Raw genomic sequence first — 25,209 nt, 5'->3', positions numbered from 1 at the left:
TTTAAAATAAATAGATTCTTCAATTTAATTTGATCATAAAAAATAATTTCAAATAAATTATCTTTAATATCATCACATATATAATAAAAAAAGTGGAATACTCCTATGTTGCATCATCATATTTTTGCATTTTTATTTATCCTAATTTTCCAAAGATTTTAATATTTGGTTTTTATCCTAATTATCAACCAATTATTAATTTATATTTTGCATCATCATATTTTTGCATTTGAATATTTATTCATTCTTATTTATCTAAATCTTTTCATCCCATATTGATTTTTTATGTGATTTCACCAAAATTAAACCTATATAAAAGGATGTTCCTACTCTTCAAACCAAATTTTCACATTTAATTGGTGGAATGATTGATCAATTTTATTTGGTTAAATAAAAAATTATTTAATTTTATTTTTAAAAACAAATACTTGTGATTAAATAAATAATTCTTCATTTAAATTTTGTCATAAGATATTTTGCACAATATATTTTTTTATTTGTAAAAGTTGGATTACACATTGATTTTTTATGAAAATTTACCAATTGAGATACTAAATAAATTTATATGATATAATTTGAATCTCGTATTAATCTTTTTAAGTCTTAGACGGGATGATTATCGAAACTTAGTTATGGTCTTTCAAACTTCAAACAAGATGATACTTACTAGCCAGTTATATTCTTTTAAACTCCAAACGGAAATGATGCTTGAAACTCAATTATGGTATTTTAGATGATGCACATAAGCCTATTATGTTTTTTCAAGCTCCAAACAAGATGATGTTTAGAAGTTAGTTATAATCTTATAAGCTTCAGGTTGTATAACCTCACGAGTCAATCATGGTCTTTCAAGCTCCTAATGAAAATAATACTCCCTCCGTCCCACCTTTTAGTATCCAACTTTCCTTTTTTGGCCGTCCCACTATTTGGTATCCACTTCGATTTTTAGTAAAAGTAGGTGGGGCCCTTACTCCACTTTAATTATTTTAACTCTCACATAAAATGTGGGACCCTTATTCCACTCACAACACATCAATCACTTCATTAAAATCCGTGCCGTTCTCAACTGGATACCAAAAGCCGGGACGGAGGGAGTATTTAGAAGTGAGTTATGATATTTAAAGTATCAGATAGTGATGTTCAAACTATTTGATGCATAAAAGTCAAATTTAGTGTTTCAGGATCCAGACAAGATAATGCTTAAAAGTTTGGCGTTCAAAAGTCAAATATTATTTTTTGAGTTCTTGATGATCCTCTGGTTTTATAGAGTTGAGATGAGATGATGCTTATATGACATATGAATCTTAAATTAACTTTTATCCGTCAATACAGAAAAATCGTACAAAATTTATATAAAAGGGTATTTTTATTATTTTATCAAAAAATTGAACATTCAATTGACGAACCTATTTATTTTAAAAACATATATATTTTTATTGAGGTTTGCAAATATTTAAATCTAATTACATTTTTTTTAGACTTTTAATTATGAAGTTTAATATAAATTTACTGTAAAAAGCTATTGCAATTATATTAAATGACGATTTTATATAAAAAAAGGAAAGAAAAAACCTAAAAAAAACCCTTGAAAGCACAGAAGGAGCAGACTAAGGGCCGAACCTCATTAAAACATTTTCACTGAAAACCCAGAGGGAAAAACCGTGAAAAGGAAAAAGAGTACTCGTCTAAACACAAAACGAAAGTAGGGAAGAGCGGAAGGGAAAGTTTCCGGAACTCCGGCGTAACCATCGTCCCCAAACTAGCCCGGCTCTCACCCCACGAAAAAAACTAAACGGGCGGTTAGAACCAAACAGCCACACATCAGCCCCCACTACCGTTTCTGACGCAGATGGCTATGCGAATCCATGTCAAGACGAACCGCAGCCCTAATCTCCTCAATCTCGTGCGGCCACCACCCTTCCGAACGTTGTTGGTTAGCCATTAAATCGGCCGCCTTGTTTCCTTCTCTAAAGATGTGAGAAACCTGCAGCGAGAAAAAAGCTATTGCAATTATAAAAAAAAATATGAAAAACTATTTATTTGAAATACATATTACAAGTATTTTTTTTATCTAGATTTTTCCTTGATTAAATTTAAAAGAATATCAATGTGGGAAAGATAGATGAGCTAATGTATTCATGGAAATTGAGCCTTTTATTTAGGTTATGAATTGATGAAGTTTTGTATAAACTCAATGTTGGATTGATGAAAACAAATGTAAAAATGTCATATAGTATAGAATTGAGGGTGAAGCAAATAATAAATTGTGAGAGTGCCACGTAGGATATAAAATAGTTATGATAAATAAATATTCGCATATAAATTGACATGAATTAATTTGAATCTCATATCAATTTTTTAAGCCTTCGACGAGATGATTCTTAAAACTTAGTTATGGTCTTTCAAACTTCAAACAAGATGATGCTTACTGGCCAGTTTTATTATTTCAAACTTCAAACGAAATTATACTTGAAATGTTGTTATGGTATTTTAAGCATCAAATGAGATGATGCACATAAGTCTGTTATGTATTTTCAAGCTCCATACAAGATAATGTTTAAAAGTTAGTTATGATCTTATAAGCTTCAAATTGTATAATCTCACAAGTCAGTCATGGTCTTTCAAGCTCCCAATGAAATAATGTTTAAGAAGTGAGTTATGATATTTAAAGCATCAGATAGTGATGATGTTCAAACGATTGACGCATAAAAGTCAGATATAGTGTTTCAGGATCCAGACGAAATAATGCTTAAAAGTTTAGCGTTCAAAAGTCAAATATTGTCTTTCGAGTTCTTGATGATCTTCTAATCTTACAGAGTTGAGATGAGATGGTGCTTATATGACATATGAGATCTTAAATTAATTTTTATGCGTCAAAATAGAAAAAGTATAAAAAAAATTTATATAAACAAGTATTTTTATTATTTTAGCAAAAAAACTAAGATTTAATTGACGAATATAATTGAGATTAATATAATGTAAATTTTATTACATCAAATTAAATTAATTAAAAATAATTATATTATGTAAAAATAATATACTACATAATTTAAAGTCCCGTCGAAATTTCGACGGGTTATACACTAGTTTTAGTAAAATTACTTCACATAATCTCGTAGTGCACTATTTTAAGAGGTGGTCTTCTGTACACTTGGATACATCGTACATCTGGCTTGTACCCGACTCGAATCCTGACCCATTTTTTCTTGAAATGACACTAACACTAACACGATCTTAGAATGACACTAACACTAACATGAAATAACACTAACACTAACACGACCTTGGAATGACACTAACACTATTTTGTTTTACAAATGACACTATTTCGAAAATAACACTAACACTATTTTGTTTTACAAATGAAATTATTTCGAAAATGACACTAACACTATAATTACACTAACACTATGTGTAAAATGATATTAATCCTGTATTGAAATGACACTAACACGGTATGTAAATGATACTAACACTTGACATTCGAGTAAGATAGTCCAGTTGAGTTAGATTCGGGTCAGTATCCGAATCGGGTACGACTCGAATTTACCATACATTTGAATGTAGAGGAGATTTTGTGCTACTTTAATTATTTTAATACTACAACAAAAATAAGATTTTAATTTTATTCATAACATACTCAATCATTTTATTAGAATATATATAACTTTTAAAAAATAAAGAATTGGAGAACGATGAAAATATAATATAAGACGTTTCGATCAAATAAATTAAGCTCGTTTCACACTCTCAAACAAACGAGTATATATATACACGGATAAGATAAAATACGAGATGACGTAAATGGCTTTTAAAAAGCAAAACCAGACAATCTCATCTGATTTTTGTTATTTTAGTATATAGTGAATTGATGATTGTGTTGACCTTTGTATTAGCCACATATTCCACCCCTAAATTTCCCTTTCAAGTGCCCCTACCTACAACACGTTTTTAAAAAGAAATTTCGCACATACATTGAAAATAACGTTTTTGCTTATAAATAACACCACTTTTTGGGAGTGGAAAATGAATGGATTATTTCATATGAAAAAATAAACAGTTGTACCAAAAAGCATAGACTATAGTATATTAAATTAGATTGTGGGTGTGACGTATTTATGACATCACCATTACCAAACTACAAGAGTATAGTCTGTAATGATTAGACTTGTGAATAATGAGTTGGCGGGAAATAAAATAAAAATATAAAATAAAATAAAGTGATTACGTTTTTGTCAATCACCTGGGAAAGTACTTTATGTAGACCCAAAATTTGAAAGGAGCTAACAAACAAACAAACAGACGCAAAAAATATATGTGTGTATATATATATAGGAAATTGTTTAAATGAATATATGTCCCCATGATATAATATAAATTTGTTATAAATTATTATAAATTCATTGTACAAAATTACTCATGAATTAAAAACTGATAATTTTGATCACACTTGATCGATGTTCAAATCCTGAACCATAATTTTATTCATTGAAGTGATAAATACACTATAAACTTTCACTATCTAAGAGTAAAAGACAATTCTTATTTTTATATATAATATTCAATTGTACTCATTTGATCCATTTCATATATATATATATAGAGAGAGAGAGAGAGAGATGACTGCATATATACTAGTTGAGTCAAGCCATGGGTTGCCAATAGGAATGTTGGGTACATGAAAGCACTATGTTTTCGTTTTTAATGATATCTTGTATTTTGTTACTTATCTACAACAGAGGAAAAAAAGATTTTTTTTTGGTTGTTGTCTTTGAGAAGTTTAAAAAGTTTTTCACTTGCAAATTGTTATGGAAAATTTGTGAAACAACTTAGAATGCATTGATAGTTCATTATGTGGCCGAACCTTTTCTTTTAAATCCTAGTAGTATTTACTTTATATAATTAATAAAATAGTCCATCCGTCTACAAAAAGTATAGCACTTTTGTTATTTTTGACGTCCATAAAAAATATGACACTTTCCTTTTTAGAACATGACCCCACTTCTTTTCCTTAAAGTTTATCTTTACAGACACTTCTTATTTACCAAAAAATCATCTCAAATTCAATTTCAACCACACATCTAAGATATAAAATGATGAGATCCTTTCTCCACTACATGAAAATCATCACCAATTTTATTAAAACTTGTGGCCACCATACTTTTGGTGGATGAAGAGAGTATACAATTGTATATCTTTTACTCCAAATGTCCCACTAAAAGTGGCTTGTATTCTATTTTGGGTCGTCCCACTATAAGTGGTCTGTTTCCATAAAAAGGAAAAATTTAATCCTTAAAAAAATATAGACCCTACCACTTTTAACCAATTTACATATTTTCCTTAATTTCCGTGCCGAAAAGTTTTGAGCCACTTATAATGGAACAAAAAGAGTATATTTTTTATAAAATTATTTCTATTATAACTAAAATATGAATTAAATAAAATTAATTAAAATGATAGATTTTATTAAGAATCTCGGGATATTTCAAAGTTCCAATACATCTTATGCTACAATAAAATTATTTAGTAGTGACACCAAGATACGTGTTTATTTTTTATATCTTTAACCGTAACAAAGTTTAGCTACACCTACACATTATATTTATATACTTTTGTTACAATTGTAAGGGATCATTCATTTTGAGTGATAAGATAATTTGATAAAAATAATTCAAGCTAATCTAGCATTTGCCCCCAAGTAAATTTTGTTACATTTAAAAATATAACAATTTTTGTAACATCTATCCATATGGGAGGGTAACGGTATAAACACTTCTTAACATATAAAATACAAATTATCTAAAATGTATGAATTCTGTGTATAACACATATGAATTCGCTGTGTAAATGTATGATTGCGAAAAATAAATTTTTTGCTACCTATGAGATTCGAACTCGAATTCATGAATTCATCCAACAAGGTGATGAATCAACCGCCGATCTTAATGATCTAAGGGCTGAAAATAGTTCCTATTTTATATTCTAAAATATATTTTTATTTTATCCCACCCTTTTACCCCTCTATCCATCTACATTTGCTGCAACTAAAACTATCATATCACAAAATATTTTTGTTATATATAGGTGTGACACTCTCTCTCACACAGGCGCGCACACAAATTTAGTTATATTACTTTAATTATTAATAAAAGAATATTTCCATGAATTAATTATAAAAGCTTTTTTTCTTAACAATTACGGTTTTATAGTTTTGACAAATTTTAAGTGGTTCTAACTTGATACCGTTAACAAAATATTAATAAAAACACTCGATACAATCTCAAAAAATAAAAATAAAAAAGTAGATCAAGGTTGCATTACGATAGTTGCAATTATTTTAGTGTTTAAATTTTAAAATTTAACATTATTTAACCGTTTTGTCTGTGTCACATCACACAACATGTACACAAGTTTTTGTGTTAGAAAATTAAATAAAAAAATTTATTAGGTTTAAATTAATAAAGAATATTCCGAATCAAAATAAGAACCTTAGATATATAAGAAGATCAGGGCTAAAAAGACAAAAAGGCCCATCAGTGTGCAGCGGTAAAAATACCATTTTGCCTCTTTACATTGTAACAACTATAAATAGGAGTACCATAATTCCCTTGTAAACTTACGTGCACTCTTATTTTTATACTACACTGAACATTTGAATTTCAGTTGACAATTTCGGTGTTCTTGTATATTTTGTGATGTTTTTCGATTATCTTAAATAGGGGTGGATCAAAATATCGAAAAATCGATATATCACACTTATCGTATAAAAAATATCGAAGTTTTGGTATACCGTAAATTTTGGTACGGCATGGTACCGTACCGAAAAATTTCGGTACGACAACGGTATCAATTTTTCTCATACTTCGATATACCGATACTGCGGTATATATTGAAAAAACGGTATATACCGGTTATTTCGGTATATACCGAACCGTATCGATTGAAATAAATTATATATATAAAAAAATTATAATTATTAAAGAATTAACGACAACTTATAAAATATATATTTATTAATAATTTTGATAATTTAGACATGAACCGATATACCAATAATTTTTGTATATACCGTAAACCCGTAAACTATGGTATACCAAATTTTGGTATGGTCTACCGCACTATTGGTATAATCTCGGCATGAAAAATTTCATACCGAATTTTTCGGTATACCGATCTTCGATATACCAAAGAGTTTTGTATGGCAACGGTATAAAAAATCTCATACCACAATTTACGGTACAATATACGATATGACGAAAAAAAATTGATATACCGTACCAATCCAGTACCCCTAATCTTAAACCTTTCTCTATTTATTTCCATATGTTTTCACTTTAATTACTCGTACTTTCAGATTTGTCTTTAGGTGAAATATCTCTTATTTGATATTACCCTCTCAACACCATCTTAGGTGAAGATAAAATTAAAATAACTTTCTCGTGGCATATATAAGTATTGTACAAAATTATTTTTTCTCAATTCAATACATTTTTGTAATTCAATAACTTCAACACAATATGGTAAAAAATGGACGAGGTTATTCCTTATGATCAATTTTAACAACAACAAATTTTTAACTTTGGAGTTTTATATAAAATATATTAATTTTAAAAATGTAACAATAGAATTACAATGTTTCATTAAATTTAAAGTAAATTCAATATTCATAAACAATAGATACAAGAGCTATCCTTTTAAGAAAATCATTTTAGCAAGTTGGAAATTAATTATACGTCATATAAAAAATGTTTGGACAATAATTAAAGTTTAACTTTTCAAAAAAGCTTAGACACTGCTGCTTTCGTCACCTAAAAATAATCTTAGAAGGGACGCCATAATTTTAATAAAAGGGATTGAATGTGTAGTGGGTAAATTTCGTAAAACCCATTTTTACATAAATATCCGCAGTCTAAATATTTAGCCACTCCAAGAACTGGATTAATTTTGATTAATTCAGCCGATACGCTAAGTCATCGAGGTCTATCGACTCAAACTTTAGAAAGGGCAACGACTTGGGGAAGAAGGCAGGAAGAGATGACAAATATCAATCCCACGAATATCGCAACGACTAGGACTGAAGGGAACGTGCCATCACAACCCTAGCTGTCGAGTTACCATGATATAATTATAGCTAACTAGGTCAACAAGATCATCCAATCATTCGTACCCTAAGCAACTCCACTTACACACGTTCTCTACTCTCTTCTCACACTTGCTCAATCTCTCTGCCTCCACGCTCTCACGTTTTGGATTGAGACTTGTTTTGACCAGCCAGACAGACCAACCGAACAGACCAATTCGACCGACGAGATTCACTATCTCACCTTTACTTTACTGTGCAATTATCTTTACGCATTATATTCCTTTTTTCTATCAATTATTTTGAATTGTTTGGCCAACTTGAGCGTTAGAGGCCCTAGCTTCTATCGACACTCCATTGGTGCTCCTAAAAGGGTTATAACGCGTTTTTTATTTCAAGTTGCAAGTGCCCACTGATCCAGACGTACCTGACGCCATACTTCGTAATTGTCGGATCCATCCCCAACAGAGTGTATTATGAGTGGAGAAAATGTCCCTTTAATTGATAGTGTTAATAATGACAATTAATTGTCTTGTGAGTGGAGAAAGTGACTCATCATGTCGTAGAATAGATAAATAAGTTAATACTCCATATGTTCCATAAAAAAGTATCACCTTTTTCATTTTTGTCTATCCCATAAGAAAATATCACTTCTATTTTGAGACATGATCTCACACAATATCACTTTTCTTAAAAATAATGGTTCCCTTTCTCCACTCAATATATTATCTACCAAATATTTCTTAAAATCTGTGCCATCCCTCAAATGATATTCTTTTACGGGACGGAGGAAATATATTAAAGGTAATATGACGTGAGATGATGTTTATAAATTAATGAAAATGAACTCTTTTGTGAACCTACCAAAATAATAATAATAAAAAGATAATTATTTTTCAGGAAAAAGGAAATACAATACAACTACTATATGAAACGCGGGACCTATAAAATACTAAAATAGCGAGCTCGATCATCAAGACTACTTAATTATATCTAATAAAATTAGCATTAGCATATTTAAATATTGTGTTAATAGGGAAAAATGCCCCCTTCTTATAAAAACTTGTAAAATTGCCCACTTTTATTTATGAAAGTGGGCAATTTTACAAGTTTTTATAAGGATGTGGGCATTTTTGCAAATGTCCCTTAAATATTTATATTCATGAAATAAGAGTAAATATTGAATTATCAAATCGTAATGCTTTGAATATATATATATACATATATATATATACACACATATATATATATATATATATATATATTTATATATATATATATATATGGGGCCGCTCCAATGAGACCCCCCTAATTTTAGTCAGATCTAGGGCACGATCTGGTGCGTTTATTTTATCAATTTTATGGCTGATATTGTATCTGGAGGGTGATTTTTTTTCGCAGTTCGAATCCTGAAAGGAGCAGAATATTTTAAATTTTGTTATTCATCAGTATATACTGCATTGTTCATCAATATATACGGCCTTGTTCATCAGTATATACATCTTGTTCATTAGATATACGTTTTGTTCATTAGTATTATATGTCTTATTCATTGTACTCATGTTACACGAAAAATAGGGGGTACTCATTGGAGCGCGCCCCTATATATATATATATATATATATATGCAATTAACCCTTATTAGTATTTCACTACTATCCACAACACCTTCAAGAATAAGTATCAAATAATTTAGCTAATTAATATCTGTGCTTTCTTTTGATGAAGAAAACTGCTTATAATTAATAGATATTTTACAAATATAATTGCTTTTAGACTCGTATCGTATATACATATATCTATATAGCATTGAGTTATATACAAACCAGATTTATCGTATAACATACATCTCGTTTAAACAAAAAAATATACATCTCCATGAAACAATCAAACATTATGAATTTAGTGTGAAAAATGATGAATTCAAAAAATTAAATTTTCGCTAGCGCTATGAGATCCAAACCATGTATATAGCAGAGTGATGAATCAATTGTTGATCTTCACAATCTAAATGTTGAAATTTATTTAATTTTTGTTTCATTCGATATATATACATATACTCATTTGATTAATGCACAAATATATTTCATGTTCACAAAGAATTTAGTACGTATTTATATATTTCCACGGGTTGAAAATATTTCAAGATTATCACTATATATATATGCACAATTAATACGAAGCATTGTAGGGCTAAAAAGATTTGTTTATGTATTAAAGCAGTATAAAATCTCATTAATTTGAAACTCCAAGATGGCTGGTTGTATATGTGATTTTGTGTAAAAATGTTGATTGGAGTTGGAAATAAAAAGGTAGGTATATGCATGCATAAACATGGCATTATAAGATGAGATGAAACATTATTAAGCTTGATGAATTACAATACATTAAAGCCAGGCTGCAGTAGCATCAGAGGCAGTCAATCCCTTACGTTTTCCACAGAATGACTGCTTCTGATGTTACAGCCTCACCAATTTAAAACCCTCCGCCCAGAGCCGCCGGTGCCCAATAGTCGGCGCCGCTCTCGTTTCCCACGTTTTGGGTGCAAGATATGGGAACCAAACACAACCCTCTACTTCTTAAGTCCTTTACACCCCCTTCACTTTCTGAATCCTGCAACATATACATATTCAAATCATATTCCATAAAATAATTGACAACTTATTTCATTTATACTATATTCTTCTCACACTAAATTAATTTATTTAATTAATTACAAGAATCATAAAAAGAGTCATATGCTAAGTATCCATACCATTAACCATAAATCCTTTTTTTTTTCTTCTAAAAAGCACATGAAGTGAGAAGTTAAAAAAAGTTACCAGAAAGGTTTCTTTAATTTTTACTAGCTGGAGACCATGATACAGCGGAATAAAATACATTTAACATTTAACCGATTTTTAAAATATAATTCAAATACTTCATAATATACATTTATCTACCTAAATGTATGTGTATACAAGATAAAAGCACATTAAATAGAACGTGGCATGAAAGCAAGCAAAATTAAAATAGGAGGGGGAAAAAATGAAATTCATCAAGCTAGTTTGCAGCTTTAGATAATCTTGCTTTTTCATGTGAATACTATTATTAACCGATCATCAACTTTAATTATTAAAAATGAAGATCATAGAAAAGCTGAAATACTTGTTCTTACATAAACCACACACACAAAAACAATATGCTTTACCAATTCAAATTAATCCTCTTTTTAAAGAAGTGATTGATCCCATAAAGCATGTACATACCTCTTCGGGAAATAAACAATTCCTTTCTTGAACCTGTCAAAAAATAATTATTTTCTTCATTAAAAATAATGTTTCTAGCTCAATGTTTCGTGGGTTGATTTGATTATTCAACGACATTCCATTTCCCAATACATGTATGTGTGTGTGTGTTGGAGAGAGTATTTTTGTCTAAATGTTTAGTGTATCAGTGTCCGAAAAATCTTGGTCGTGCATTGGAAAATGTGAAGATTATAAATGCAGAGATATACTTACAGAATGTTGAGGATGATGACCTGTACCTACTGATGCATTGCGCATGTAGGGAGAGCTTAGTGCCTGCAAATTTAGTCTTCATTTTCAAGAAGAAGGAAAAAAAAAATGGACCAAAATTCCACTTTTGATGAAAAATTAAATCTTTGACATCTACAGAAATTTAAAAAATTACCCTAATTAAAACAATTAATTCAATGGTACTTCCGAAAATCATTTCTATTAGTATATCTTAATAATCTCATACATTCATTTTTGATAAAGATTTACGAGGAGGATGAAATAAAATACGAGATTGAAATTGAATAGGACGTAACGAGAGGTTACCTCGATCTGGCCTTGAAGGAATCTAATGTAGCCAATGGCTTCTGACAGAACAGAAGCAGTGTCAGTCTGCAAAAGAGAAACATGCCTCCAAAGTCATGTTTATGAAAGCCTTATTTCTTGTCAAAAGACAACTGCTCATGCCCTAAAATGTACTATTGTATACAGTAAAGGAAAAGGGCATTTTGTATTTTCTTTTTGCTTTTACTTTTGCCCCTTTTTGTGAGTTTGATAATTAGTTGTAAATCCTAATGTAGATCGGTTTTTCTTTATGGGTTTTAAGGTAAAAAAATGAGAATGATTCAGCATCATGATTCCTTGTGTCCAAAGATATTAATAATTTGTGCAAATTTCAAGAATTGTTTTACCTTGCCAAATGGGGAAACAAGCTGGTGAAGTGCTGTTATTCTATCCCCTAATTTCTCCTTTCTCACCTGCAGATAAAATTAAATCAGCATATATGTGTGTGTAAGAAATTAAGATTATAAAAATGAATACCCCATAATTTGTTGTTTAGAGAGAGAGAGAGAAAGAGAAATTGAGATTACAAAACTAAAAATCCCATAATTTGTTGTTTAAAGAGAGAGAGAGAGAGAGAGATTCTTGACCTTGAGAGCTGGTTGGGCTGAAGACTGTTGAACCCTAGCCTTCTTTGATACCCCACCAGTAATTGTGCTGTTGCACTTTTAACAAAGAAGCAAACAATCAATAAAACCATGAAAAAAAAGGAAAAAGCGACTGACAAAAAAAGAAAAATTGCCAAAACACCTAAAAAATAATTGAATTTGAGAAGCATGTGTGGAATGATTATTGAATGTTGTAATTATGAGTTATGGGACAGCAGTTGTTCCCACTTTAATTTTTGGGGTCACCTCGGATGAATGGTTGGCGTCGGCGGCGGGCGGCTTTCCGGCGGAGAAGTTGAAGAGAGATGTGACACAGGAGGTTGGGGAGGAAACCGGCCATGAATTGGAGGGCTTGAATTCATCGTCATAGATTTGGCAGCTTGAAGATTGAGCTGCTTCTTGCTTCACATCAAAACTACTTGGATTCAAATTCAGCACTTGATCTTCCCAATTCTCCAGCTTCTTTTGTTGGTGAAAGAGGCTCGCTCCAAATCTCTCCTCTTCTCCAACTCCCGATCCACCCCTGATCACCAACACCAGATGTTAGTGTATGAGTGTGCAAACAATAAAGTAAAGCAAAATCTGAGTCAAATCTATATATACCATACACACTAGCTAGAGAGAGAGATAGAGAGAGAGAGATAATTACAGAAGCAACTGGCTCCAAGACCTAACTGGGAAATCTTGGGAGGGATGATCAGCAGCAGTAGTTGAAGATGGATTTGAGGAATTGGAGCCATAAACAAACTGAGATTGTGGATGCATGCCATTCATGCTCCACGAATTAGGGTTTCCAGCCATCATTTGTCACTCAAATAAATCACCACCAAACAACACTTCAACAACAATACAAAATCCCTTCTCTCTCTCTCTCTCTTCAAATATCTATAGATTTTTAACTCAAAAGCTCATCATCACTTTCCTACATCTACTTGTTTGAGCACCAAAACGAGCTCTTGTTTGAAGCTTTCTTATTTTTTCTTTCCTTTGAGAATTATGCTTTCTTTCTCAGTAGAAGAGAGGTTGAAGAAAGACCATGTCGTTGTCAACATACAAGTAATTTTATACTTGTGGGGTTGGAAGGGAAAGGGGTTTATATTTGTTTTGTTTCAATTTCCTCTTCTTTTTTTCTTTTCAAAAAAATAAAATAAATTATTATATAATATCTCTCTCTCTCTCTTTTGATTCTTGCTTTAACTTTATTATAAAGTGGGACAGAAAAAAAGCAGATGGGGAGTGTTTTCCAGGCCAAAAAACAATTTCTCGTGGAGCTTATTTCCTTGAATTGGGGTGGTAACTAGCAATTTTTTGAGATAGGTTAGGAATTAGGGTTAGGTTCAAAATGTATACACAAATTGTTGCAGTGTCTATTTTGTCACACACTAGTCGTCGTCTACGTATATTTATAATCGAGTGTTTTCAATGCATCTTCCATTTCAAATTTACTAAAAAAAAGAAAGAAAAATGAAGCATGGATAGTAATGAAGGACATGATTTTTTATTTTGTTCTCTAGCTACAATTTATTTCACTCCTATATGTTTTATATGTGAAAATGAAATACTCCCTCCGTCCCCTAAAAATATGCGGCACTCAGGGGACGCAGGGAGTATTGTATGTTTGGTAGTTGGATGAGGTAAATACCAAAGATTTAGTTTAGTTAAAAATGTATATAACCTTTTCTACTCAAGAAAATGACAAACAAAAAGTGAAAATGCAGATATATTATTACTTTTTTCAAGCATTTTATATATTTAATAATTATTTTAAGGACGACTCAAGAGGAACTATTCAAGGAATTTATTCTCTTGATGGAACGTCGTTCTTCGATTATAACCAGAGGATTCGAAAGAAAAACAATCCAGAATTTTCTATGGAGAAATTCATAAAAGTATAATTAAAGGTTCGCATATAGAATGAATTCGCTTATAATAAATCTTCATTCTTTAAACTTATATGTGCATATTTTGTCAATTAATCTTTACAATCTCACTTTTAATCTTCCCTAGCTGGATTTTGTATCTTGCTTTTAGAGTACTTAGCACAGATTCGTGCAATCCACCTAAATTATTATGATGATGCATAAAACAATAAATAAAAATCAACTAGCAGAAAAAGCATTATCTCATATGCAAATTAATCAATTATGACCATCGTCAATCAAGATTAATATATATATATATATATATATGTGTGTGTGTGTGTTTGATTTTTAGTACGTTTATCTTTTCTGGCTATATATATACACACACGTGTGTGTATGCATGTATATTCATTTCATATATTGTGAAAAGACCTGTGAGAGAGAGAGGGGATATCAGTTTTTCCACCAACAAATGAAATATGTTCTAGTAATGTTAACCAGAATAATACAAATTACGATAATTAGTTTGAAATTACATGAATAGAGTAGGATTAGCTTTTAGGAGGAGTTGAAGAAAGGTTGTATCTTTAGAGTTTAGTTTGTATGTTGGCAGTCATTTTCTTGTTGACTTAAGATTAATAAACAAACAACAAAAAAGTTGTTGCTAATCCACTGTGTCTCTTTTCATATAAAGGAAGAATAATCTTTGCAGGATTGGTAGATTATTCTAAGCGTTTCCAATTAAATCTACCTACACTAGTGTGTAACCCGTCGAATTTCGACAGGTATCATTTGATGTTATAATTTATATAAAAAAATGTAAAAATTATTTCTTAATATATTTATAAATTATGGAGATTATATATTCACTAAAAAAATTGTTAATATAATATAGTCTACGTTACACATCAATTGTATAAATTTTCAACTTTGTATAAATTGTAATGATAATTATACTTATTAAATAAATTTAAATTATTTAATAATAAAAATTAGCATTACACATTGTTATTATAATGTATTACATGGCATATTAAACAAATAAAAATTTTCATACACAAATATAAATAAAGAGTTGTAAAATTTTAATGAAGAGAGAAAATAAAATATTTTAGATTTTAATTTTTTTTAAACTTATTTTTTTAAATTCATGATAAGTTTTATACCATCACAAATTTAAAATGCATGTTGAATATTTTTTTATGAATCAAATTTGACAATGTTTTGAAAAAAAAAATTAAAAAAAGGATGAAAGAGAAAAATAGTGGAAAAATTTGGTGGGAGAAGAGAGAGAAAAAGGGATGGAAAAAACTCATTTTTTATATAAATATATAATGAGAATGAATACATAAATATATCCGTGTCAAAATACATATATTGATATTGATATGGGTGAATTACAATAAATGAGGAGTTGCACTCCAGTGAGATCAAGTGTATGAAAAAAACGGGTCGGGTCGGGTCGGGGGCTGGGGCGGGTCGTGAGTTGCTTTTATGGGCAAACCATAAAAATAATTATTGATATAAAAAAATGTAATGTTTCAAAAATATTACTCCCTCCGTCCCATGAAGCATGACCCAGTTCTTTTCGGCACAGGAATTAAGAAATTGATATTTTGTGTGTTAAGTGTGGTAGGTGAAAAAGTGAAAAAGTGAAAAAGTGAATAAAGGGTAAATTTTTTGCCATTTTTAGAATAGGTCAAATTTCATGGGACAAACCAAAAAAGAAATTGGGTCATGCTTCGTAGGACGAAGGTAGTATTTTTCTTTATGTCAATTATTACTTTTCATCACAATAATAATTACTTCAAATAATTCATAGTATTTTTCAACCAGTCCTGACTGGCAGAACAGCGAAGGGTGTAGCGGCGGTATACTTATTTTGGTCAAGTAATTATTATTGTACAAAAAGTAATTATTGATATAAAGAAAGGTAATGTTTCAAAAATATTACTTTTCTTTATATTGATTATTACTTTTTTTTCATTTCATCACAATGATTATTACTTTGAATTATTCGGCCCAGACCTGCGAACCGCGCGCAGATCCTCTCCAATTTGCGCCCAAACCCATTCCCCAACCCCAACCCAACCCGACCCGTCTCACCTATATATGCGGTCTGATAGTAGAATTTGTGATAAATGAGAAAATACAATAATTTCTTGCATATATTTCTGAAATTGCAATAACTCGTATTTAAATTAGTAAATATCTCTTTATTTTATTAATTGGGTAAGAAACTCCAATAATGTACTAGTATTAACTGATCATGAGGTATTTTCTTGCATTTCCGAAAAACTATATGGAGATTTTTACCTCAAAATCAAAGTCTGTACGGAGGTTTGTCTATATTGATGATTGCAAAAGTGGAATTTATCAGACTACATACATCCACCTAGTATCCGTAATTCAAAGTATAAAAAATCAAGCTGTTATACATTATTGCTCTAAATAATTCGTTGTGGATTTTTGCCTTCAATAATTTGCTTATGTAAATATATTAAATAATTGTTGTTAAAGATTTCGATTTCTTTTTTATTATTATTGAGGAGCTTTATGTTGGATTCGGCACAAATTTTATGTCATCATTGGATCCCTGCCTTTACATGAATGAAGTACTTGCTATTGCATTGTAGCACTGTTACTAAGTCGGCCTAAGCCTATGAATAATTATTTAATATGATATGTTACTTTATTTATGCATTTCAACTATCAGTATGATATTTTCACCACTAGCATTGATTGTACGAAAAAAAAGAAGGTAATTACCACAGATCAAACTTTAAGCTAGAGAACATTAGTTGCTTGGATTCTTGTAATGTTCTTCTTCTAGTACTAATTTGAAAATTTGAATAACATCACACGTTACGTAGAAACTTGTTCGCTTCATTTTGCTTATAGTTAAAAAAATTATCCAATAATTGGTATGCGGAGAATAATTGTTACTTGTACTTATAATGATTAATTATGACTATAGGGAAGAACAAGATAATATAGAGTTGAAGTCAGAATTAAATTCTCAAAACTAAAAGAGTCAACTTTCAAGCTACATAGTCACAATTTGAAGCACATCTTTCTGCCTGGATATGCATTTTGGACTCCACCATATTGTATTTCATCCCATCAATGCAAAGAAGAAAATACTCATTACATAATTGAAAAGATAAATATTACTCTTGAGCCCAAAGTATGCACATTATGACAAATTAGTACCTAAGAAATAGACATCGTATTCAAATTTAGGACAAGCCCATATTTTGATGCCAAAAGTTTGGCCCATCACAGATTTCAATCTATTAAGTAGTACAATTTGTCTTTATAAAAAATGGGTGATTAATATTTTACTCTTTATAGCCCTATATTTAAATATATAATAAAATATAAGGTAAATTCTAATTATTATTTTAGAGTGGTTATAACTTATAAATAGAATCACCCTATAAAAAACATGCATACTTTAGCCTACAGAGTAATATATGCCATATCTAGAAAATATATACTCCCTCCGTCCCACCAATCTTGACACGTTTAGTTTCGACGCAAGAATTAAGGAATTGTAGATTAATGTTTTAAGTGTGTAGATAATAAAGTATAAAAGTGGTCCCCAAGGGTTTGAACAGTGAGGCCCCGGGTTCAAACCCCACTGTTCCCCCTCCCCAACTCCCCCAAGTCAAAAAAAATAAAGTATAAAAATGATAAAGTATGAGAGAAAATGTAATAAAGTGATAAAGTAGGAGATAAAATGTAATAAAGTGATAAAATAGGAGAGAAAATATAATTAAAACCCTTTACTTTGGAAATATGTCAAGATTCGTAGGATGACCCAAAAATGAATACGTGTCAAAATTTGTGGAACGGAGGGAGTACATAATTGGCTGATGCACAGAATTGCTTGCTACTCATTGATGGAACAGAAAATTGGGTCAATAAATAAATAAATTGTCTACACGTACATGATGCAATGATAAAGCCTGTAAATCGATCTTGGATTTAGATATTCATCAAACCTAAAAGGTCGAATTTATCCTTAAAAAAAACGATGGAATATGAAACCTAGTTCAACTGAAGCCATATGCATGGCTTATTCTGAAACGATCAATTTGGAATAAAGACCAATATAGTGGCTAAATGTGCTCCAAATCGTAGAGGTTTTCTGGTATGGAAGAAAAACACGATATTAAGCTGCATTATACATCATACAAGTGTGAGAAACCTATTCTCTCTCTCTCTCAAACATGGTACAGAATCATTGTCTGGATATATATTCTACCAAGCAATCAGAGAATAAAATCTTTATCATAAATTAAATGACCTGTATAAACCATTGGCTGCAAATAGGAATCCCTGCAACTGCAGGTGCTGCTGATGAATTCACTTTTCAAAGGGCTGATGATGGCCGCCGTGGACAATGGCAAACGACAGATAAGGATCTTAGCAACTTCCATTTGATCACGACTAGTATTGAAGTTGACAGCAGAGTGTAAAGCTTATGTAGTTCTGAGAGTTGAAGCAAAGCTGGGTAAAGTGAAAAAACTGTAATAGAACATGCGTTGATCCATTGAACAGGGTATTTGAATTTTTTTCATTAACTAAATGGAGTAATTTTCTTTATAAATGAATCTTAATTTCTTAAATTCCAACACCGTACATGAATCTAATTGTGCTTCACTATTTCGTTCACCTTGTGCAACTCTTTCATCGAGTTTCATTGGGGACAGAGTCCCCATGTCGTTGCATTGCAACAACGGGTTCGCCACACCTTGAGCACCGGAAAGACATGGATGCAGAGCATCTTGTTCGAAGACAGTAGTAGCAATACCTGACAGTAAGATTTATAGTTAGGAGAAGCTTCTCTAGACCTCACTTGAAAATTGAGGTTGGAAACATTTATAAACGTGGATATGCATAAAGCAATAGGTAAAGATGCAGAAACGAATTACCTGTGCTGACACGGAAGAGCTAAAAATGGAGTGGTTGGAGTTGCCTGGCAGATGGGGCACAACGCATCATCCCCTTCTGAGTTTGAAGATTTATCTTTTGAGAATGGACGGAGAACTTTTCTGAGAGACGACGAATTGAGAAGTGGAAGAAGCAACAACAACATTTCCTGCACATTATGCCTTGCTTCATTCCATAAACAGTCAAGCAGATAAAAGAACACGATGGACAGATAACCTAGTTAAACATTTGAGCAAAGTAAAGTAACTGGAAATCTAAAATCACCATCCCAAACAAGTTCGATACGACTAAATCAGAAAATCTTTGCAGTTTCAATACAGGGGGAGCAGACTCCCAAGAGTAAATTGAAGCAACCAAACAAGTAACAAAAGTATCATGAACCAAACTCCGGATGTGACTAACTCATCCTGCCTTCAAAGGGAAATGGAGTACACACAAATAAGATAGAACTTAGTGAAAAGTTCCACTTGGAAGGGGAAGAAGGGAGGGTGTGGAGAAGCATATAGCATCTTAACAAATATTTAGCCAAATAATATCTGACAAGTGCTTGCAAGAAGTATTGAGAGAGAATTTACCGAAAATTCATTCCACACCAGCTGCCGGTTCATGTACTCAAAGCTCACAGATCGATTCATATTAGGACTTCCATATACAAGTCTTGCTCGTAAGGCTCTCTCAATAAGACTCCTATACCTGCATAAAGGTAAGACCAATTACTATTAAAGATTGGTTCATGTTAAGTACTGAGGTGTTTTTCTTTCCACAGTTGTATATTCACAAATCTGTAAGACTTGAGCTTTTATTCAAACATACTAGTAAGACAAAAAAACAAGGTGCTATTGAACTCCCTGGAGTTTCAATCAACCACAAAGGTGCGATGTTATTCATGTACCAAAGCAGACTAAAGAAACTGTTCACTTTAAACTATAAGAAAAATACAAAGGCTGCATAAGAATAATTACCTTCCTGTCAAAAGGAATATGAGTAGGTTTCCGAAGGATGCAGCCTTATAAAATCCTTCTATGCGTTGTAAGAGAAACCAACTCCGACGAGCTAGTGATCTCTGGCCAAAGAAAAGATGATTAGAAATTTAGAACACTACTTTTTCAAAGAGGGCTGATTTCCACACTCAGATGTAAGTACATACTACATAATGTATCATCTGCACTGCATATCTTGCAATAACTAAATTTCACAATAATTAAATCTTTCAGAGTAAAGAAGCACCTGCTCAGTGTCACCCCATCTACGAAAAGCAGAAAACGATTGAAGTCGGGCCCAAATATACTGACCACCAACAGTTGCTATACAGTACCAGATCTTCTGAGAAACAGTTAATCCTGGCCCTTCCAGTCCCGTTCTAACTATAAGAATGTATATAAAAGCATAAGTGTAAGGCTTAGACACTAAAGAAAAGTGTCTGCAATTTAATAGTAGATAACATCAAGGGTATACTGAACAAAATTTATCCTTTTCATAGTTATAAGACTTAAATTTATTTCAAATGCCTCACCTCTGTAAGACACTAAGGTGTAATGTAAAACAATTACTGAATAGTATTATTATGTCAGAATGGGAGAAAATAAGGAGCCCTAAGTTCAACACATACTAAAAGTCTATTCTAAGCCCTTGCTTTACAGGGGCAAAAGGATATTAGGCATTCTAGGTAGTAGAACTTTGAACTTATCGATGAGGCTGCTATTTTACCACTACTTTCACAATTATGCAAAAATAAATTAGTATCACAAGGTTTTGCAAAACGATTGTTCAAAAAAGAGTATCATAGGAATTTTTGCCCAAAAACGTAGAAGAAAAAGTAGGTAACCTTGAAACTTTTTTATACCACATCAAATCTAATCTAAGGATCTCTGACTCTCTCCTAATAGCAGCCACAACAGGGGCTTTCTGGAGGGCCACCCCCTCCACAACAGGGGGCTCTATAAAGGGGTTCTATAGATTTTTCATCCCATTTTTAAAAAATCGAATTTTAAATCAAATAAACATTGAATTTTAATAACGAAAATTTCATTAAATTCAAATTCGGAAATTGCAATAATTAAAATAGAAAATTACTAGAAATTTGGTATGAAAAATGAATGAAATGAGTTGATATTTTATATAGAGATTTTGGATTTAATTTTTTTTGAAAAAGAGCCGTTGAACAGCAATATTGAAATAAAAAAAATTAAAATAAATAAATAAAAAAACAGCAACAGCCAAAAATTTCAAAAAAAAAATAATATCTTTTTTAATTCGGCGCGTTCAAGCACACGCCCGCCTTTTTTGCCCACGATCTGGGCTCGTTTCTTCGAGCCATGGGGCTCGAGCCCCTTTGTGGATGCTCTAAGACATTTATACCGGTAAACGCTACAAAATAAAGTGTGAAAAGATGAAAGTAATAATTTTCATATACATGCAACCACATCGAAACAAATATGAAAAGAAACATGCACGAAGATAGGTATGTTTCCTATCTCATACCGCTTCATCCGCCCAGTTTGCTAGACATTTCACCAGTGATTCGAAATCAGTAAACAACTACTTTGAATAGATAAATAGGCCGTTTTATTTTGCCTATACTAAATCCACTTTTTTAACCTATGAATAATTGCAAAATTTATTCAACTGAAGAAAATAAGGTAAAGACATTGCTAAATTCAACTAGATTAAGTCTTTCAATCTCTTTTTGAATTCTGAAAACAGTACTTCAATGCATCTTAAGGGCTCCACTGACACCAGCAACAAGCTTAGAGTACTGGGATTCCAAGTTACATAATTTACGTTAGTGAAACAATGATAAGCAGCAAACTTACTTAATTTCATGATAACATTGTATGACAGAAAATGCATGTTGCGCACTTATAAGTAGAAGAAAATTGAGAAGCATGTAGAGTCACTTGCAAACATTTCACACTGATCAACTCATGTATGCTCATAATATCATCCTGTCCTAAAAAACTTCATGGTGTTAATCAGCCTAAAACATGCCTGAGGGTAGAGTTATTTGAGATTTTGAATTACATAGTACCATTAATTCTCATAACATAATTGACTTTCTCCAATATCTTGAAGCATTCAGTCACCGGTTTATTGCACATCTATCATAGGCAGTAAATATTATACTTGGAACGATAGATCGACTGCCAGAAGAAGAAAACAATTACATAACCACTGACCTTTTACCCTTGGCTCAACTGCACGTTCATCCCTATACCTCAAGTTCATGAGAGCATTACCAGGTGTAGGCTTATCAACCCATATTGAAAATCGCCATATAAGAAACTCAAGAAATGCATCAAGTTCAGGCTCGTATTGGAATAGCATTCCTGGCTAACCCCAAAAAAGGGAATGGAAATCAAATGCCTGTGAACTGCCAATTAATTATCAAAGCTTCTGGTCCAAGAAAACATGATTAACAACATGATGTTTACCTTCAGCAAAGAAAAAACTTTAACCAACTGTTCTTTTAACATGGCCGACATTTCAACGTCAAGCCTGCCAGCATCTACCTGATTAACTCTAGATATTTCAACCGGGATCATCGCCTGTCAAACCAACCACAAAAGTGCAATTGCAACATGAGGGCAAAAGCCGGAAGCATCCCAGAAAGATAACTTTTAACCAGTTTGTACTAAAAACTCAAAAACAACAAGGTCTAGGTCTGCTAAAAGTAATTCAATTTCAACAATCAATACCATCAAAAATATTTAGGTTGTGAATGTGAAGTACTTTAATGCCTTAGTTTCTTGATTTGGATGGGTCTCAGTCTCCCAACTGCTTTTGTCAAATAATTTGAAGGGAGCAAAACAAAAAATCCAAGTGTAATCTTTTGCAGTTAGGAATGTACTTCTTTTCTTAAGAGGTTTAATACTACTACAGAATCATCGAGGTCTATCAAACTTGTGTTTTCCTAGCGTGCCTTATCAAGAATTCACAAGAAAACCACTCCGAACTGCTCATAATCCGTTTGTGAACAAGTATTAAGAAGCAACCAAAATAATCCACAGGGTCATCCAGCTGATGCAAACTAAATAGAAAAATAATAATCAATCGACAAACACTAATCTTCAGTTAGCCCAATTACTCAAAATTCAGTTGTTAGATTGGAGATAGATTAAATATTCAATTTTCCTAACACAAACAAACAACCAAAAATAAAAGTGTTCAAGCAATTTCACTAATACAGAAAAAAAAAAAAAAAAAAAAAAAGGAAAAAACAGCAAAAAAGTCTTCAAAACGCGCACAACGATGCAGAATACTACAAATTTCCCTCAATTCAGCACATCAATTCTATCGCCTCTCCCCTCCAAAACAAATAAAAAAATAAAATCACTTGTAACATGAAAATGAAATCAATTACCGTGTGAACAGATTGCCATTGAGGAATTAGCTTCAGATAAGTGTTGAACCACGCATCCTCCGGCGGCGCAGGATTGGCAGAATTACCACTGGTAGACGAAGACGATGAAGCTAGGGTTTGTCTATCCATTAACCAGTTCGAAATTTCTACTTGCTTTTCCAATAGATGATGGTTTTTGCGTGTTTGTGAGCTCTGCAACAATCGCTGCTGTTCCTCACCACGAAGTTTCTACGTACTAAATTTTAGTACTAATATTTGCCTTGCAACAAATACAAAGATTTTTTTGTCATCGTTGCACTTTATTAAGAAACTTATTTTTTTATTCTTTTGCAAGATACACAATAAATAAATATTTCAAGAAAAAGATTAATTATATAAGTAGGGTTATTTTTGTCATCCAGAGGTGGGTATCCCACATTTCAAGATGACATGAGATTGGTAATTGCAAGTTGCAGGTGCACTGCTACGACGGTCTAAACGGAAAATAGCAAATGGTTACATACCTAATCGAATCGTGTACAACACAAACAATCGCCCACAAAAATAATACCGTCTCTGAAATAATTTTTTTTTTTTTTTTTGGGACCTCCCTCAAATAACTTTATCTTTCTTTTTTTTAATTTTTGGACAACTACCCCACCACTAATGATACTTTATTTATTCTTACTTTTGACTTTTCACCACTCTCAAATCTCAATACCAATTATAATACATTTTCACAACTTCCAATAATAATTATAACACTTTTTTCCACTATCAATACACTTTACAACTTTTTCTTAAAACCCGTGCCGTCCCAAAGAGAAAGTTATTTCAAGGACGCAGGGAGTATATTGATAATTTTAATTAAACATAAAATAATTTTAATTAGAATAAGATATATTAATTTTTTTTCTTAATTAAAATTATCACATCAGTGATGGACAAAAATTATATATCAGTGATGAACACATTATGCGTACTTATTATAGTGAGTAGGTGATCGATTCTGTGTCCACAATGCTTAAGTATATGAATTTTAGACATATTTTATTTTCTTCTATAAAACATTGAAATTTATTAATATATATATATATATATATATATATATATATAATTTTAGTAATTTTATTGCCACTTTAATTATGCTTAAATTGAAATTGACATAGCATTTAAAAAATAAAACGTGAACGAAACGGTCTGTTTAACAAACAAATTTATATAAATCACACATTAAAATATCGTCATTTTATAAAAATAAGTGAAATTAAACACAATATTCGTTATAATTTCTTCCATTTGCCCTCGTGAAATGATGACGTTTTAATGGTACAATATGTACGCCGTCGTTTGTTAAACTTGTTGTTTCGTAGTATCAGATTTTTAGGGTGCTATTTCACTTTCAATTTTGACGTAATTTGAAATCTTGATAAAAATTCTAGAATCATAAAATTTGTATATTGTTTAACAACTTTCAAATTTAATGAAAAAAACTAAAATAAACTCAAAGGTTAGTATATTT

General features: G+C 31.3%; 3 protein-coding genes across 8 annotated transcripts in view; all 3 read right to left on the bottom strand.

Annotated features, from left to right (window-relative positions):
* The window catches only part of LOC131007757 (uncharacterized), a 143,762-nt gene that overhangs the window by 105,834 nt on the left and 12,719 nt on the right, over window positions 1-25,209 (bottom strand). The gene's annotated exons all lie outside the window — the stretch shown is intronic.
* LOC131007759 (transcription factor bHLH68-like) lies at window positions 10,402-13,600 on the bottom strand. Of its 2 annotated transcripts, XM_057934674.1 has the most exons (8): window positions 13,177-13,597; window positions 12,774-13,050; window positions 12,510-12,584; window positions 12,270-12,335; window positions 11,905-11,970; window positions 11,581-11,643; window positions 11,329-11,361; window positions 10,402-10,693 (listed from the first exon to the last, which is right to left on the bottom strand). In XM_057934674.1, the coding sequence occupies exons 1-8, from the start codon at window positions 13,329-13,331 to the stop codon at window positions 10,556-10,558; spliced, it is 873 nt and encodes a 290-aa protein (XP_057790657.1). In that variant the 5' UTR covers window positions 13,332-13,597; the 3' UTR covers window positions 10,402-10,555. The 2 variants fall into 2 exon arrangements, with proteins under 2 accessions (XP_057790657.1, XP_057790658.1); XM_057934675.1 differs by lacking the exon at window positions 11,581-11,643 and having other exon boundaries at window positions 13,177-13,600.
* LOC131007758 (peroxisome biogenesis protein 2) lies at window positions 18,489-24,178 on the bottom strand. 5 transcript variants are annotated; one of them, XR_009096254.1, is made up of 10 exons: window positions 23,709-24,076; window positions 22,780-22,893; window positions 22,525-22,678; window positions 20,576-20,712; window positions 20,311-20,411; window positions 19,924-20,041; window positions 19,330-19,496; window positions 19,071-19,208; window positions 18,702-18,904; window positions 18,489-18,542 (listed from the first exon to the last, which is right to left on the bottom strand). XR_009096254.1 is itself a non-coding variant. In XM_057934671.1 (9 exons), the coding sequence occupies exons 1-8, from the start codon at window positions 23,835-23,837 to the stop codon at window positions 19,085-19,087; spliced, it is 1,044 nt and encodes a 347-aa protein (XP_057790654.1). In that variant the 5' UTR covers window positions 23,838-24,076; the 3' UTR covers window positions 18,539-18,904; window positions 19,071-19,084. The 5 variants fall into 5 exon arrangements, 3 of the variants coding, with proteins under 3 accessions (XP_057790654.1, XP_057790655.1, XP_057790656.1); XR_009096255.1 differs by having other exon boundaries at window positions 18,702-18,886; XM_057934671.1 differs by having other exon boundaries at window positions 18,539-18,904.

This window comes from Salvia miltiorrhiza, chromosome 2, assembly GCF_028751815.1.
Source record: "Salvia miltiorrhiza cultivar Shanhuang (shh) chromosome 2, IMPLAD_Smil_shh, whole genome shotgun sequence".
Classification (NCBI taxonomy): Eukaryota; Viridiplantae; Streptophyta; class Magnoliopsida; order Lamiales; family Lamiaceae; genus Salvia; species Salvia miltiorrhiza.
The sequence above is the reverse complement of the archived record's forward strand: the minus strand, read 5'-3'. Positions and strand labels throughout refer to the sequence as shown.

Coding starts and splice junctions, on each gene's coding strand:
- LOC131007758 (XM_057934673.1), bottom strand. CDS start 23,837: ATGGATAGACAAACCCTAGCTTCATCGTCTTCGTCTACCAGTGGTAAT. Junction 22,894..23,708: donor AATGGCAATCTGTTCACACG/GTAATTGATTTC, acceptor TTGGTTTGACAG/GCGATGATCCCGGTTGAAAT. Junction 20,713..22,524: donor AGTTGAGCCAAGGGTAAAAG/GTCAGTGGTTAT, acceptor ACATTCTTATAG/TTAGAACGGGACTGGAAGGG.
- LOC131007759 (XM_057934674.1), bottom strand. CDS start 13,331: ATGATGGCTGGAAACCCTAATTCGTGGAGCATGAATGGCATGCATCCA. Junction 11,971..12,269: donor TTGTTTCCCCATTTGGCAAG/GTAAAACAATTC, acceptor TCTCTTTTGCAG/ACTGACACTGCTTCTGTTCT. Junction 11,644..11,904: donor TCCTTCAAGGCCAGATCGAG/GTAACCTCTCGT, acceptor CTAAATTTGCAG/GCACTAAGCTCTCCCTACAT.